Here is a 17,602-nt window from a genome sequence, read left to right as displayed (position 1 = left end):
TCTACCTCCTTTTGTGCTGTGGATTTCTGTAGCATGCATATGGTGCACTAATTCTCACTTCGGGAGAAGTGCTTCCACTGTGACATAAGATACTAAGTGCTCCTTATTTTTCTGCCTCTGCATTCCAGACCCAAGGTTGTGTATGCAAAAGGTGTAAAGTTACAAGGCTTTTTCCTGGAAATGTGAATTCTGTGTGGAAAGATCACTTGTGGAGTGATCTTTGTGGAGATCTGGCCCCTATCTCATCATTTCTGACTTTGGAGGAGATACTAATGGTTTGTCCTGGGACCTTAAAGGTTAACTTGTGTGTGTTAATCATCTCTTCTCAGTGGGGTTTAGCATAATCTTTTTCCTACAAAAAAACCTCTTAGGTGCTGTTGCTTATAAGCTTGACAGTGCTTGCTTTGGACTTAGGATTCTTGTTTGTTATGGATTGCAGTGCAACAGGACTGCAAATATGTGCTGAGGTGATGAAGAGCTCATGTAAGTGAGGTGGCTTGCTGCAATATTTGCAAGTGCCTTAGCTTGCCAAGTGTGCAAGGGATAAAGGGTCATCACACAGATCAAGAAGGAGAAGCAGATCTTATCAGAGGATTGGTATGGTAGAAGTTGTCCCTTATTCCTTGCTCTTGCTGCACTAGCCTGTGTCTCCTGGTGGCTGCCTCCTTGGAAGCAGGTTGCTAGGACCACAGACCTCTTTGCCCAATAGTCTGGACTTCCTGGTCTGAAGTCAGAATGTGTTCTCTTGATAACTGGTGTAGCTGTGTGACTTGAGATGATCTGTGTGGCAAGCTTGAAGTCACTCCCTTGTTGGAGCTATGGTTCTGAGTTCCTGAAGTCGTTGTAGCCTGAGGCAGAGCAAAAAGCTAGTGGATGTTTGGCACAGTGTAAGGCAGTCATAGCAGGTCTGAAGAGACAGAACTTAAGGCTGAGCTTCCTTGTTTGCTCAGCTGGATCAGGATGGCATCTGTGAACTCAGAACTAGTTCTAGCTCATTAGCTGTGTGATGAGAGTACAGGGAGAGTTATCCTGGGTTTTGTCCTAATATCTGGAAATGTGGCTGTCTTTAAGCAATGGGTTGGTTTCCTTTCTGCATATTTACATCAGAATTTGCCCTTTTACAGCAGACAAGCAAGTTTGGGATTCTTTTTCTCCAAAGCCTGCCTCAGCTGCAGCTACATTAGTAACAAGATTGCAGGTACCTCAGGTCTGGGAACATCTGTGATCCTGCAATTAAGTGCTTCCTCGTGGTGATTCTGGCAGATAGCCATCTGTTTCTAACTAGGGCCTTGCAGGGTGTAATCTGGTATCCTCCCATTCCCTTGAGAGCCTTGTTTATCCCCTAATGCCATGTGTGCTGGGAGCCTTGTGAACTCCTGGATAGTACTGGGGGCAGTGAATTCCTTGTGGCAGCTGTTACAAGAGAGTGAAATGTGGCTTTAGGAGGTGAAAAGGCGAGAGCCAGGGGTCTTGAGGTTCTTGAGGAGAACTCGCTCTGGTTCAGAAGTGCTAACTGTATTCTACATGACTGAAACAGCTGAGAGGAAGTGCCTTGTTGAACACCTGGGAGACAGGAAAGGTGCAAAGACTGAGCCTGTGTTGCTATTTGATGACCCTCCTGTTGCCACTGTCCATAGTGTGGACATCGCAGACATTAAGCAGAGAGTGGCAAGCATGATTATGTACTGATGTGGGCTGCTAAATTGCCTAGGACGTCTCCCATATGCTTTCTTGTTACATGCTATATATCGTTATAAGGCTGTTCTTCCTCACCTCTCTCTTCACCTCTCTCCAGAATATTTGAGCTTCATTATAGGCTTGATACCATAGCTCAGAAACCATACAAGACCACTGCAAGAGCACACAGTCAGCCAGACTCTTTTCATGGCTCTGGAGTACCCTGACCTCCAAAGTGTCTGTCAAGACCCTTCCCTCTTCCTTTAATCTACTTGTAGACAGTGGGGCAGGACAGCAAAGACATGCACATCCAGGGGTCTGGTAGCAGTTAATGTTCATGGCTGCAGTCTAGATAGTCTTAAAATTACTTTCCTTACTGCTAGGTCAGCTGTCCAAGATGTACCACAAGAAATGCATTCAAAAAGAAATAGTATAAGGTAGGCAGTAAGTAATACAAATTGATCTCAAAATGCCACATGTTATGTGCATGTTATATGCTGCCTTAAGTGTTTGTGGGAGTTAGCTAGGTAACTCAGGCAGAACAGACACTATCTTGGGAAGGCAATGATATAAATTGTCCTTTGTTCCTCTTGATCCTGAACACTAATTTAGCTGTCTTGAATGTGGGAAAGATTAAAACTAATGACTTTTTCTTTATGCAGTAGCTATGTCCTCCAGTTTCCACAGAAAATGAGAATTAAGTTCAGTATACAGAAAGCACTGCAAGGGAACTAATTGAAACACTGTGCACCTGTAACAGGTAGTTGCATCCTTTCAAGGAACCCTACTTTGCTTTGCTTCATATTAATTTATGAGAAGGGTGTTGTACTTTCATCTAAGAAAACTTTGACTTCTGCGTTAATAATTAAGCCCCTTCAAAAGGAGAAATTTGAAGACTGCTTTGTTCTGCTCATCTACCCCATCCTTTTTTACATCTGAATTCATTTTAATTCAAACCATTTTGTTAAATTTTATCACTGTGAAACAAGGGAAGGAAATGCAGAATAAAAATTATTTAGAGCATTACTGGCAAAAAAAACCTGAAGTATACCGAAGATGTGAAAATGTACATTTATAAAACTCTGATAAACTGTCTAGGGACAAAAAAACTTTTATATTGAGACCTTGAGAACAAAGGTTAAGTGATCCATCCCATGCATCCACTGCTGTTAGTTAGGAGTTTGAAGAAGGCTCTCATATGCTTTTCTGGAAGTGTGCACAAATGGGCACCTCTCTGAAGTGTCCACACTTGGGCTACAACCCAAAGAAACTGGAGATCTTTGTGTTGTTCAGGGCTGTGTTCTCATTTGCGGTCACAGGGAGTTGTTGCAACAGGTCACACAACCAGGATGCTGCTGTGGGTTGCCTGGCTGCTGAGGAATTACGGGCTTTAGTGGTGAACAGGAGGAGTTCCTGTGAGACCTTCCAAGTTTGGGAGCAGCAGGAATGCCGGGAGCTCTTTCTTGGGACAGATGATGAGACAGGAAGAGCTTATGAGTAGTGGACAGACCAGTGTATGGGCAATGTAGTGGCTATCTGTTACAAATAGTTTAAGTGGGAAGAAGCAGTAGACAAAACAGATGATGCCTTCTTTTGACAACCACATGGGGGACTTGGACCACTGCCATACCTGCTGTAGGGACAAGACGTCCAACTGTGAACACTCAAGGATGTTTCAGGGGTCTGCTGCTCCCAACATCCTGACATGTCAATGAAGAGAGGTGCCCTGCTGGACACAGTCCTTGAAAACAAAAAATGATTGCAGATGTAAAGGCTGGGAGGAGCCCTGTCTGTGGCTAGATGGTGTCTGTGAGCCTGAAAGGAGGGAAACAAAGCAAAAAGTAGAATCAACAGTGCAGGACTTTGGGAGAGCAGACTTTGGCCTCTTCAGGAGTCTGCTTGGAAGACTCATGGAATACAGTCCTGAAGAGAATGATCCAGTGGAGATTGTGAGCTTACAAGGATTGCCTCCTCCAGTTTCAACAATGGTATGTTCCAATAGCTGGGGGGAAAAAGCAAAAAGGGCAGGAGCACTGATAAAACTGAGCCATAAATGCAAGCATGTATGAGGTGGGAGCAGAGAGAAGCAGCCTGGGAGGATTATACAGATGCTGCCTAAACAAACATATATGGACCTAAGAAAGACTGCATTTATGATTCATTATTTGAAGACCAAGACCAAGTGCCATCCCCTTGAGAACAGCTCCCAGAGCTGTTCTGGACCAGTGCTTCCAAAGAAAGTCCTTAAAATAGCTGGTTAAGTGTACTGGCAATGGGAGGAAACAAGGACAGGGATAAAGAGACAACGGAAAAACTGAAAGAAAGAAGGTACAGCAAATGAAGACCTTCAGCCTTTTGCTGTGTTTCATTTCACTAAAGCCTTGTTAAGTCCGTGCTTAAACTGTTGAGTGCAGATTGTTGCACAGACATCTGTGAAAGGGTGAAGAGTGAAGGATTTCAGGTTCACCTTTCACAAAGATGGGTTATGATTCAGGTACAGGCTGTTGTATGAAAAAGTCTCTCTCTTAAGCAAGGTTGAAGAAGGTACACGTGATTGAAGAAGGAGTGCCTAACTTAAATCTACCATTAGAAGCATGCACACAGGAGGTAGAAGCAGAATTGGGTGGGCTGGATGGGTTATAGAGATACTATGGAAATAGGCTGAGGAAAGTGCAGGGCAAGGAGGTCTAAACCTTGTTGGGGAGGATTAAGATAGGGAACATTTGGAAAAACGGAATGTGCCTACATCCATGAGTTTATTGCAGTGCACCCACAAGTGACTTGGAAAGGTCATGGTAATTTGTGGGAGGTTCTTGAGGACCGAAAGAAAGCACCACCCTTCACTGGGAGGGGTGGGAAGATTAGCCTGACGTAGAACTGTTGGAAAGTTGTTGAGTGTCTAATCCTGGAAAGCTGTTCCAGCCACTTGAAAGACAAGAAGGCAAGTCAGTATGGATTTGTGAAGTGAAAATAATATGTTACCAAATAAATATCCTTCTAAATTGAGATGATTGGTTGAGTGGAGAGCATTGGATGTAGCTTAACTGAAATTTTGGTAGGGCTTGTAATATCCTCTTCTGTAACAGTGGCACAAAACCTATTGGGAGACCACTTATAAGTGATGTGCCCTGGGAGCAGGTGCTCAGGAATTGCTGTCTAACGTACTCATGAATGACCTAGGTGATGGGACAGAGATCATCCTCAGCAAGTCTGTAGATGACAGGAGAAACCTGATAGAGCAGATGAATGTGCTTGTTGTTCCGAGGGATTTCAAGAACCTAGAGAAATTGAGCAGCAGGAGCCCTGTGAAGTTCAGTATATGGAAATGCCAAGTCCTGCACACGGGGAAGAAAACCCCATATTCCTGTATAGTTTTAGGGTTGACCAACTGAAAAGTAGCTTGGCAGAGAAATGCCCTGGTGGGTGCAGAGTTCACAGTGAGCAGGGTGCCATTTGTAGCAAGGGAGACCAACAGCATCATGGGATTCATTAGGAAGAGTTGCCAGCACTCTGATGGGGGTGATAATTCCCTTCTGCTCAGCAGCAGTGAAACCACATCCTTTTCTAAGCTTCCCAGAATAAGATGGACATGGCCACACTGAAGCAAGTTCATGGAATGATTGTGAAGCTTATGAAGGGACTGTAACATCACATCTCTGATGTAGGGCTCAGAGAGCAGGAATTGTTTGTGCTGGAAAAGAGAAAGCTCAGGGAAATCTTATCCTTATGTCTGTTAAAGGGACTAAAAAAAAAGCCATGGAGCCAGACTCCATCTCCAGTTCTCAGTGGTATTCAGTGAACAGACAAGAGACAATGATAGCAGAGTGAAATAAAAGCAGTCCCATGTAAACATTAAACCGTCCACTTTTTTACAGTGAGGCTGACTAAACAATGGAAGAAATTGTCCAGAGTGGTTGAGAGTTTTTTGTCTTTGAAGATAATCCACCACCTGACTAACTAGTTGATACTGCTTTGAGCAAAGATGCTGTATTACATGGATTGTAGCAAATGTTTTCCAGCCTTCATTTTTCTGTGATTCCTGGCATTTAATCACTACAGTGGCGACACTGCTGGATTGCTGTTTTTATCAGTGCTGACTGTGCAGCAGACACACTCTCTGATTTGTAAGCAGAGCTCCTGGAGTAGGAGAACTATCCCTCAGAAGGAGAGACCCTCCTTGTAGTGGCTCTGTATTGAGCCAGCCCAGCAAAGGTGCTGGGTCTGCAGCAGAAGAGGAGGAAGAGGAAGGGGAAGGATGAGGTGGAGGGCACTGCTGGAGGAGTTGCCTGGCTTCTAGTGTCATCATCCATTGCCTGTTTTCCTAGGCTGTGTGTGTCACCCTGGGACACTTGAGAAGATCCCTGGAACAAGCTGTTGCTGCTTAGCAATCTCTTGCTTTTGTTGTTTTACTGCTTTAATTGCCCTGTCTTGATTGTGAGAAAAGATCCTTTTTGGAGCTGCTGATTGCTAAATTTCAGAGGTGCTGGTGAAATCCCTGAGTTTCTCTTGCCCCGTTCCTGTGCAAAATGGCCATCTCTTGTCGGAACTCAAAATGTCCCTCAGACATTTTCAGAGGTTCCAGGCCTTGGTCAGAAGCATTTTAGACCCTGGCAAACAGCAGAAAACAGCTGTGATTTTGAGTTTGAGCCATGGAATGAGTTACCAACTTTGAAGGTGGAACAAGCGGTCACAGAGGGTTAGATGGTATAGTAAAAGTAGTCACAAATTAGAGGGTAAAATTTTTTAGTATTGTACAAGGGGGTTTTAACACCTGTACAGGGGGGTTTTACTTTGTACAGGGGGGTCAGGAGTTCTAAGATGGAGGAAAGTGGGCCTGATCCTGTTCTTCCTCCTTCTTCTTCCTTACCTCCATGCTCTTGGTGATGTTGGCACTCACAGATTGGTTTAGAGTAGAAAAGCACATTGTAACATAGACAGTAGGTATTGGGGAAAATCTGTAAACATATAATACGTAATATATCATATAAAAGATAGCAGCAGCCCTGGCGGGGAGAGAGATGATGGAGACACTGGACAGTGAGGGTGTCAGGAGTGTGTGTGCCTCTGCCTGGGCCGCTGACCTAGGCAGTGCAGCGGGCGAAGACAATCTTTTAGATAACTAGCAATAAACTGCCTTGAGACTGAACAACAAGAGGCTGCGGAGTTTTTCTTTGGAAGTAAAGGTTGGAGGAGAGACTTTACCACCACACGAGAGCCCCGAATCAGTTCCGGGGTTCTCACAATCTCTGATGTGCCTTGGTGGCCATGGCTAGCAAGGTAGCAGTGCTGGCCCATGGCACCATTGAGAAAGGGGCCCTTTCACAACCTCTACCTCCACCACAGAACATGGCTGAGACCACAGACTTCCATTTTTAACTTAGTGGTTTTGGGGTAACTGCCAGGAATCCTTAGAGAATCCTGGAGGTGTACTCACCCAGCTGCCTTTGCAGCAGTTGAATGGCCCAAAGGTTTGGGCTTTCATCTTCTTTTCAGGCAAATTGCATGCTGAGCACATGATTTAGTGTCTTGCCAAGACCAAGTTCCTGTATCAATCTACAGGATGGCCTGTGGTGATTGGATGTTGAGGCAAGAGGCCATGAAGTTGGGCAGGGAGATACCTGTGGCATTGTCCAAGGTTGGGCTGTTGTTGGGGGCCAGTCCAGTGCCTGTGATTGGTGCAGCCAGGATTGCTGTGCAGTTTCTTTGGTAAGTGGGGGAAAAGGCAACCCTGCTCCAAAGGGTCAGTGTGGTGCCAGAGCCTCTAGTGAGCCTTGGCAGGAGGAACAAGAACAGGCTGCAACCCCATGGCTCCCCAGAGTTATAAAGCAAGATTGTGGGACTGTGGGGTGGCAGTTAGAAACCAGGCTGTTTCTCAGAGAGGCCCAACCTAATGTGGAAAGGTGATGGAAAGGCTCTCACTGTCTGGTTTGTTGATTTCACAAAAAGTGATTGAGATCTCCAAGATCCATGTCTACTGCTGAAGCCTTTCCTGAACTGCCTGTTGGCCTGCATGATTCAACAGTTACAGGCTTGGAAAAGGATACAAGTGATTTTGGGGGCTGTGGATGAGCATGGATCTCACTGACTGCTTTTTCTCTGTCCCCTTCCTGCTCCTACAAGGTCATTTGCCATGGTGTTTGTTGCAGTGAAACTGTACAAATTGCTCAACTGGTGGCTAGACAGAGGAGTTCCAAGAAGAAAACAGTCCGGCAGGTGAATTGTCAGATGAGGCTGAAGAACACATCTCCGGTCAGTTTATCAGGTAAGCCATAGGCAGCTCTAGAGGGCCTTTATGAAATAACTGTGCAGCTACTGCAGCAAAAGTCTTGGCTCTGAGGGTGTGTCACCTATGGCCAGAAGTTCCAGTGTCCAAGTGGAGAGTCCTTGGGAGGATGAGTGTTCTTGACAAGGGTGCTTATATCTGAAAGCCATGACAGAGAGGAAGCCCTTTTCAAGTGTGTATGTAAGGTATGAATGATCTTGGAAAACAAAGTCCTTGTGGGATGCTTGGCTTGACTTTCATGTGCTCCTGCTTTTGTGAGATGCAGGCAAGAAATGTGGCAATGAGCCTGCATGTTCTTTAAGGCTGGCCTTGGCCTGTTGTGGAGTGGGAGGATTGAACCATTCCCTCACAGTGAGAAAGAGTCCTCGTAGCATCATCTGTGGCTGTTTCAGAGACTCCTGTTGTTGATGCCAGTGCCACAAAAGTTCTGATGCCCATTTTCACCTCTTTTTTACCTCTTACCTCTTGCACAAGCTTCTGTAGCAGTGTTTTCCTAAAATGTCGGTCAGGTTTTCCTCACTGCTGCTCTGTTTTGTGACTGACTGTGGAATTCGGCCCAGGATTAAGTCCAGGCAGGGCCCGTTTGCTGCTGATTGGCAGCTTGGAACAACAGTGGGTTTCATAGTTTGTGTGTATTCCCCTGTTGTCTGTAATGAAGTGTTTGCTGCTTCTTGCTTTTCTACAAGGATGCCAATTGGGAAGCTGAACTAGTGGCTTATATCCCAGTTAAGTGGCGGGGATTACAAAGGCAGGTTGATTCACTGTCTTGCATATCAATCCCCTTGGAAGTGATTGAAACCTCCAAAATTGATCCAACATGTAAACAGCAAGGTGACCAAGAGCTTGTTTATTCCAGTGTGGCCTGAATGTTGGTGTGTTCCTCTGTGGGTGGAACTTGGTCACTCTGCTGTGTGGTGGGAGTTCAGGTACCCACAAGCCCGAGTAGCAAAGAAACCCTTTGGATGACAGTACAGGAGGTGCCTGGGGAGGTGGAGGTAGACTGGGTGGAGAAGAATGCTACTCATGGCTGCATCTGCAAACTCTTTAGGAAAACCTAAAGGAACTCTGCGGCAGCCCCAGTCTTTGAACATGACAGAAGGAGGTGGTAAGAGGCCTGTTCCTCGCCTGTCCCGAGGCAGAGAAGTGGCATGTGGAGGTGTGAAACCTGTTGTGGAGAGTGCCCGATCTGCCTTACCTTCAGCTGCTGGGAGTGGATCACCTAAAGAAATCCCCATGCAGAGACATGTCACTGTGGTCAACAGGTCAGTGTGTGTGTGTGTGTGCACAAGTGAGGGGAAATTAAGCGTGATGGACCCTTGGAAGCTGCCATGCAAACAGTCCCTTTTAGGATCCAGTGAGAATCCAGGCCCCTACGCTTGCAGCAAGTGAAGTCTGAATGTGGAATGATATCCAGGAAGGAGAGAGATGATGTTTTGCCTTTCTTGGTACTGCCATAGATAGCCTGTGCTCTTGCCTGTTCCAATGTTTTCTGGGGAGAAATGTGGCCTAAGTGTCACAGCAAGGGAGTGTGGAGCTGTTGCCTAGGCCTAGGAGGGAGCTGTTGTGGCCAGTGTGAGAGAAAGCATGAGAAGCAGATTTGTGTGCAGGGGCAGGTGATGTGTGTGTTGAGGGTGATGGTTATCTGCAGGTGGCTGCCCTTTCCCTCTTGCCTGACTTCTGTGTTGCAGCATCGGTGTTTGTGCCCCTTCTCGGCGTGCTCGGAGCCAGGAGCCAGCTGACTGTGTTTGGGTGAACTGAGATGGGGGCTGGAGCTGCAGCTCTGCTGGGTTAGTGGTACATGCTGCTATGCTGCTTTTCAGCCCCATTTGAGCTTCTCTAATCCGGGTGGCTTAGTCAGCTGCTGCCCCATCATTTCTTTCTGTGTTGTTTTCGGCTGCTCTGGGCTGTCAGCTGACAGTGCTGAGAAAGTGTTTGCTGTTGCTCATTGTGGCTGTGCTAAGTCCACCGGAGCTGTGATTGTGGCGGTAATCCTCTGCAGGGGGAGGACTGCAGCCCAGGATGGGTTGGAAGTCAGCCTGGCGTTGAATGGAAACGGCAGTGGTGTGCCGCTTCCACGATGGCGTAGCTGTCAAGTGGCCCAGAGCAGCACAACAGCTTAATCCTGCTGAGGTGCCTGCTCTTTCTGGAAGATCCACAGAAAGCAGCCACATCCTGCCCCACTCACCTGCATGAGTTCTATGCACCATTCAGAGTCTTTTGTGCAGAGGAGAGAAGGACCAAGCCATCCTGCTGTGACTCAGAAATGTAGGAGCTGTGCTTGGTCTTTCCCTTTTCTGTGTGTGCAGATGAGTACGTATTTTTAAGTGGCACTTCTCCAGAAGGCAGAGGCACTTTGCCTCAGGCAAAGCAAAAAGAGCACTTAGAGTTTTCTCCAAGTTAGTTACTGTAAGGAAAATACAGGAAATATTTTATAGCAGTTAAAGATTTGTAACGTGTGAAATAAAATTAGGTAGATGTCACCCCTTTTCTGGCTATTCCTAATGGAGTCTGCTACATCTTGTGTTATCTTTGTTCATCTCTGGCAGTCTCTCCTCCTTTTAGGTAAGTGTTCTGCCTTTCTTCCTGTTGTCTATTTCTGCCCTGCACTATAGGACAACCTACAAGCAAAGTCTGCTTTGGCCCATGTTATTTCTGGAGGAGGAGACATCTTGTGCTTTTTTAGAGTCCAAATGCTATCCTGTTAGCTTGGGTACATAGTGAAGAGAGAGTTCAGGGAGATGCGATTCATATTCCATGTGAATACAAGGTTGTATGTGACTGGACTAATTTATTTCAACTTAGCCAGTTTGAAGCAGGGCTGGCAAGATCCATGTGTCCTTGCTGCTGGGGACGTTTTGTACTTCCTGAACCATTGTTGTTGCTTGTACTTTGTTGTTGCAAGAGGGAAAGCTTCTTTGAGCCAGGAGGTTCTGACTTAAAAAAACAGTATGCAGTGAGTGGAGTTACAAACAGCATACCCAAAAATCCCGGGCTGACAGCAGCCTCGTAGTTATCTGGCACAGGCTTGAGGGCTCTATTCCACCAGGGGTGTCAGCACTTGCCTATGAGAGTGACTGAGCCTTGACAGCTCAGGCTGACTGAGACAAGTCCTGAGGGTGACACTCTGTCTCTGCCTCATTTCCCAGTTTGGAGTGAGCTGTTATTTGTGTGCAGTTTTTGCCATTCTGTAACCCACCCTGCCCCTCCATCTACCCACATGGTAGGAAAGGACAATCATGATTGCACATCTCTGTTTTCTCCTTCTCTGTTGATCATCTGTACTGCTATGGCACAATCATGTTCCTTGCCTTGCCACAATGTCCTGCCAGTGACAGACTTTGGGTGCTGACAGGTATTGGTGCTCCACCCAGTATCATGTGGTGAAGCTCCTCAGTGAGGCTAGAAATTGTGGTTCTCTTGTGACTGCCAAAGTCTATGTCTGACCTTTGTCACGCTTTGTGATATTCTTTGCAGAGATTTTTATGATCACAGTTTCAGGGGCTTGCCGCTGTGTAGCATTTGGTGGAAAGGGAACAGGCTGTTTGTCTTCCCAATTCTGTCATACTCACACGACAACAGAGAAATGCTGAAGGTAATTGTCCGAGGCTTTCTTGCAGATGCTGTTGCAGGGTATGAAGCTTGTCTTTATAGAAGCAATCTGAGGTTATCCTGACTATGTTGCTGTGGGCCCTCAGAAGCAGGGAGAGACCTTGCTGGTAAGCTAGCTGCAGAGATCCTTGAGGCTGGAAGGCAGCAGCATGGATGAGAGCAAGTTCAGGTGCTTGGTGACCCCTTGCTTGAAGCAGCAGGAGCCATTTGCTGCTGGCCACCACCTGGCCTTGCTGCTTAGATAGCACTGTCCAAGGGCCAAAGAGCAAATTGGAGTAGCATGGGCCTTACCAAGGTAAGGCAATTGGCAGGGAAGAGCATTGTTCCTCTTCATTGTGAGGCAGTGATCTGTGGCAGTGAGATGTGACTAGCTGCTCAGCTGGAGCTACACATGGGGACTTGGCAAGCCTCCATAGCTGGTCAAGCATTTGTGAAGGGCTAGGCTGCAGGTGTGGCTAGGAGGCCTCTTGCTGGGAGCACGCTTCTAGCAGCTGAGGAACATGAGACCTTGCAAGTAGGTGAGTTGTCCATACCTGCAAACTGGAGGGAAGCTTATTAGCCCTGGCAGTATCTGGCCATATCCCATCTCACTGTTGGAGGTGTACGACCATCATGATCTGTGTGAGCAAGCAGCACTTCACATGATACTTACCTGATTGCAGCACTCAAAACTAGTGATGGCTGGGCTCAAAGCCGATGTCAGCACCATGTTGACAGCATCAACAGTTTCCACAACAGAAAGCACAGGAAGACCCTACATAAAATCTCTTAATATCGAGAGCTTTTACATGCAGCAGAAGGGAATCATCCATCCTTCGTTCCAGGTTCCTTTCCAAGGTGTTCACATGGCATGGTTTAAGCAGGGAATATCTGCCCTGTTCCTCACTGGAACTTGCCTGCAGTTCTAGCTGGCCTACCCTGCAGTCACATCATTTGTGTCACTTGATGTGAGGCTTAAGGTGATACAAGTGTGTATGGCATGGAGGACTAGAACCCATAGCTATGGCTTCCTGTTGTCAGGTGGGGTAGCGTGACAGTCTTCACTACCCATGGAGCTATTTCACAGGATTGTTTTGCTTTCTGTGTAGGAGAGGTCTCTTTTGAGTGTGCTTCCATTAAGAGGATTTTTTTATCTTGTGTATCTGTTCAGCTTAGAGTTGTCCATACTGGTAGGTACACATACAAAGAAGTGGGATCCTGGATTTCTCATAGAATCTGCATGGGCAGCCACAACCACCTTCTAAGAAGAGACTGCTGCTGCTTTGTGTGGGTATCTGGGCTGTGCCCAGAAAGTAGAGAGTTTTTTCTGTAGATCAGGTGAAGTATTGTAAGAGGTTTTTCAGATACCCAGCAAGTGCCAGGTGTGAGTGTAAGTTTTGATTTTGTGTGGTGGCTTTGCTTTTGTACTTTCTGAGTTTCGTAAATGTTCTTGTAGTGCTCCTGTTTTGTAAATTGCTGGGCTGGGCAGTACCTGTCCTCATAGCTAGTGCAGTGGGACATGACTCAGAACAGAAGTATGGTCTTTGGTACAGGTGATATCCCATAGCTGATGGAGGAGCAATGGGTTCATCTAACAGGGACATAAAAGCAGGGAAGACTAATTAATGTTAAATCTTTTAACATGCTTCTTAGAAGAGATGTGAATGTGGGAGGTCTATTTTTGATTCATGGATATGCTCTGATCAAAATTCAATGTGACAATACATAGGGCTACTTGGTCTTGACTTCCTGTTGCAACTAACTGCAGCATCATATTTGAGCTATTGTCCTACCTTCTCAGAGTGCAGGTAAAGCTGTGAAAATCACCTTTGGTGTTTCTGCAGCCTGTGAGGTTTATGGCTTGCTGCACTGTTCCCTCTGAATTCCAGAACTGGCCCCTGGGCAGAGGTATTCTGCAAAGCCTACCCAGTGCATGTGCAGGGTCTGCTCTGGTCAGGAGATGCCTGGTTCAGAGCAACCTGCTGTGCTATGGTGGAGATGTTGCCTAGTCTTTGAATTCCCTTCTCCACCTTTTGTTCCCTTTTGTTTGCAGTGTATGTAATTATTCCATAGCTGATTTTTTTTTCCCCAGTCTTTGTGAGCTGCACAGCGCTGTGCCCTCTTCAGTGTCAGGAATTCATTTTGGTGTCTGAATTCCCAAGTAAAAACTGCTGCTCTCTGGGGGACCCCAGAAGAATACCTGTAAGCATGACATTTGTGTACTTTCAGTGGGAAAGATCTTCAGAGAAGAGTCTGTTAAACAGTGTATCCAACAGCATCCACAGAAAGACCTTGAATGTCTGTGTGTTCCTAGATGATTTCTCTTTGCTCATGTCTATTTACTGTGTTTTGTTTCTCACAATAATAAGAAAAATGAGTAAAAACCAGAAACCACCTGTTGATCTGTCCTGTTACTGCTGATCATGTTGTCTTCCTGACAAGGACATCGTGACTACTCATCTTGTGCAGGAATCCTTCTAGGAGTGTATGGAATGTGTGGAATGCATTTTATTTTATGTCTAAGTCTTGGAAGCAAATGGAATGTTCTTTAGAGACAGAAGAGTGATTTGCTTTCCAATTTTAGATCTGAGAAGAGACTGACTGTCCCACCATGGTTTCAAAAGGAGTTGCAAGTTCACCTGTCCAGAAGCTCTTCCACGGAGTCAAGTGGTATGTCCACTAAGAAATTATTTGTTGACTACTCAGAGTGGGTGTCATCTTAAATCCATCTTAGTAGTTGTTTTGAATAAAGATGGGTTTGGATGAGGAATCAAGTTCTTTGAGTGAACCTTTCCACTCTTACTTCATTGTGCTGAGGAAATGTATGCTTGTCTGCCTCTTAGTCTTCTAGGAAAAACATTGGGCAGTAAGTGTCAAAGCCAATCACAAAGCCAGTGTGAGGAGTTTGGAAACAGGAGGAATAAGCTTAACTTTACCAGTGGGGTAAGAATTTGGTATTAGGATGAAATCCTGGCTTTCAGGAGTAAGCAGCATTACTAATGTATCTGTCCAGCAAATACTCTTTTGCCTGTGTGGCTCAGTAGTTATGCAGCTGATGGGCTTGCAAAATGACAGTTGCTTTCTTTGAGACTTGTCAGCCTGATTTGTGAAGCTTCAGGTCTGGTAGCAAATATACCCCACCAAAGGGAGGAAAGGAATAGAGATGAGGCAGCAGGTAAGCTAGGGATGTGAACCTCCCCCTGGAATAATGACTACCTAATTCCTACACACAATGTATGAAACTGCCCAGAGTAGCTGAGCAGTTGTCACTTTCCTTGCTCCACTGGAGGGCTTCCTTGGATGCTGTAGCACAGAAAAGCTGCCTCCTGGGTGGAGACTTTTCTTCAGGACGTATATTGGAATGATAGGCAAATCATTGGTCTTTTTTGTACACCTGTCTGAAAACAAAAGAACGTTCTTGGTTGTCGTGCAATATCTTTGTGGTGTTTATGCTCATGAAGAAATTATCTTGTGCCCCTCTTGGGATACTGCCTTAGTGCACTGTCTCAGCTGCACTGGGGCTGACAGTTCTGTATCCTCTTCCAGAATACTTTCAGAAGGAATATGTAGCAACATCTTATGAAAATAACTACAGTGATTGAAAATTCATTTTTGGGTTGTTAATGTATGAGATTTACATAGTTCTTTGCCATAGGAAGTGACTGAACCAGCCATGCTGGGCAGGAGAGCCACATTTTAGAGTTGGTGCTGTGCTGGCAGCTCCCATGTTTAGTTTTTAAATACGGAGGTAATTATGTGTCTTTCTGTTTGTCGGGCTGTGTTTACTTCAAGGCTGCAATATTTTTTTTAACAGATAGCTTGAATACATCCACTGCAGAGACGCATATTGTTGCCCCTGGCTATTCTGCTGCCAATGTCAATGAACTTCAAAGTCGCATTAAGGAGCTGCTGAGCAAGTACAGCAGCGGTGTCAGACTGTCAAAGATGCCTGAGATATATCAGGAAATGTACTGGGAGGACCTTAGCACAGAAGTGCTCTATCAGCTTGAGAACTGGCCTCATGTGTGCACAGTAAGTATTGAGCCATTTTTTTGGAAAATGCCAGTACCCTATAGATTTCTGAGTGTTCATTTGCCGAAAGCTATTTTATGTGTACCTGCATTTCCCTTCATGCTTTGTAGCAGTGACAACCCTCACAACCCCACCACTGCACTCTCAAATTGTAATCATTCCTTTTGAAACCCCAGAAAATCACTGTTGGCTGGACTTGTGTTTTGAACAAGGAAGGTCAGCCTTCATGGTGTTCTGGAGCTGAGATTGCTTGAGATTGCTGACTTGCTACCTTTAACTAACCCCAGTACTGACAGTTCTAATAACTGATGACAGGTGATCTCCATGCCATGTTTGTTGTTCTTGATCTGGGTATTTTCCCCAGTTGCTTTTTATGCTTTTCCTTGTTGGTGGGTTTACCTCCTCTTAAAGCTACAAGCTACCAACATCCTTTGTGAATAGTCTGAGGTCTAACTATATTTATTTTTCTATAGACTTTTCCAGAGGTCTTTCTCACATCTTAAGCCAAGGAATTTTGCTGTTTAAGTTAGGTTTATGATACAATAATAGATGAAATTGAAGAGTAGTAATGCTGGGGGGAGAGATTACAGCTAAGCCCCTTTCTGCCCTCCTTCTGATGGCTGTTAACCCTTGTTTACAAGGGTGTCATTGCATCTCGTATTAGGAACTGGTATCTGCCTGAGTGTCCACTTAGAGGTCTAACATGAGTTGCCATCACCACAGGGTAGAGGGGCTTCAGCTACTGTGCTTCTGTCTCTTCTTCTGCATTTACAAGTCATTTGTGCTGTCATGCAACTTTGCATCAAGGCTTTGTTTAGCTTTAACAGGCCAGTGATATCAATGAAAACTTTCAACTTCTTTTGTATCTGTCAAACTGGGCACAGAAGAGTATTGAAATAATAAGAATCTTTGTCTTCTTGAAGTACATTTTTTGCATGTCCTATTGAGTCTTTCTCATGTAAAAGCATTAAATGCCAAAAAAAAAAAAAAAAAAAAAAAAAAAAAGAGAAAATAACTGAGATGAATAGCTGATTTTCAGGAACAACACTATTTGCATGAATGTCTGGTATTCTCACAGATACAGAAAATGTAACACCTTACTACAGATACTAGAAATGTATGCAGTCAGCAGCAATTTGTTTTGATGGCTGATGATTGGTTCCTGTGTTATCTACAGAGCAAGCTGGTATGCCTTGAATTGCTTCATTCATGCAGCAAATTTTAGTCTTTTTTGTAGCTAATGTTCCAGTCAGTCCTGTTCATCCAGGATCTTTGTTCTGTGTTCATTATCCATTTGCTTGTTATCTGTTGGGTCTATATCTTTCATTCTAGCATGCAAATAAAGTCATTTAAGCATAAGTAAACACTGATTAAATCCATGGAAACATTGTAACACAACTGGCACAGTACAACAGCAGTCAGAACTATCAAGTTATCTTGGCACAATTAGTCTTGTTGTAGAGAACTATTAATGAGCTTCTGAAGCCCATCCTCAGTTTATTGACTTACAAAATTGTAATTATGGCTCAGGCATGGAGAAGTTTGAACTGGGACTTCTTATATGAAAGCTACTATATATCTCTTAAATATAATCAGTCCCTGGTTCAAACATATTGTCTGCAGATGTACATCTTTGTAGAACCTTTGAAATGCAGAAGACAGACTGTACTCTCCAATGAAAGTAAAGATATCTGATATCTGAATTATTTGTGTCATGTTGGTTTCTTACACTGGGAGTGTCTGCCAGGCTCAAAAACATGCCTGTTGTTTCTTTTATTATCTTCTTAAAGAATTACATTTTTGTACAATTTTTGTACTCATTGTGATCAGTGTAACATAGTTACAAACCAGCAGACAACAAACTTGCTACACTTTCAGTGTCTCCAAGCTTTTAATTTGAGGACTGTGCTTTGGAGAGTATTGCTTCTGAATAACTTTGCATCTCTAAAACTTCTGTTGAAAACAGGAATTTTATCTAGGAAATTGTAATATCCATGTTTTTACAACCATAGGTAATGGACA

General features: G+C 44.8%; 1 protein-coding gene across 8 annotated transcripts in view; it reads left to right on the top strand.

The window, feature by feature from the left end:
* TDRD7 (tudor domain containing 7) overlaps positions 1 to 17,602 on the top strand; it is a 46,233-nt gene that overhangs the window by 4,982 nt on the left and 23,649 nt on the right. For all 8 annotated transcript variants that reach the window (XM_072922196.1, XM_030257706.4, XM_072922195.1 and 5 more), the window contains 4 exons: positions 7,798 to 7,939; positions 9,009 to 9,222; positions 14,133 to 14,218; positions 15,363 to 15,580. In XM_072922196.1, coding sequence (XP_072778297.1) covers positions 7,798 to 7,939; positions 9,009 to 9,222; positions 14,133 to 14,218; positions 15,363 to 15,580 — 660 coding nt within the window. The remainder of the gene's footprint in view (positions 1 to 7,797; positions 7,940 to 9,008; positions 9,223 to 14,132; positions 14,219 to 15,362; positions 15,581 to 17,602) is intronic.

This window comes from Taeniopygia guttata, chromosome Z (assembly GCF_048771995.1).
Source record: "Taeniopygia guttata chromosome Z, bTaeGut7.mat, whole genome shotgun sequence".
Classification (NCBI taxonomy): Eukaryota; Metazoa; Chordata; class Aves; order Passeriformes; family Estrildidae; genus Taeniopygia; species Taeniopygia guttata.
Note: the sequence above shows the minus strand (reverse complement) of the source record. Positions and strands in the feature narration are given on the sequence as shown.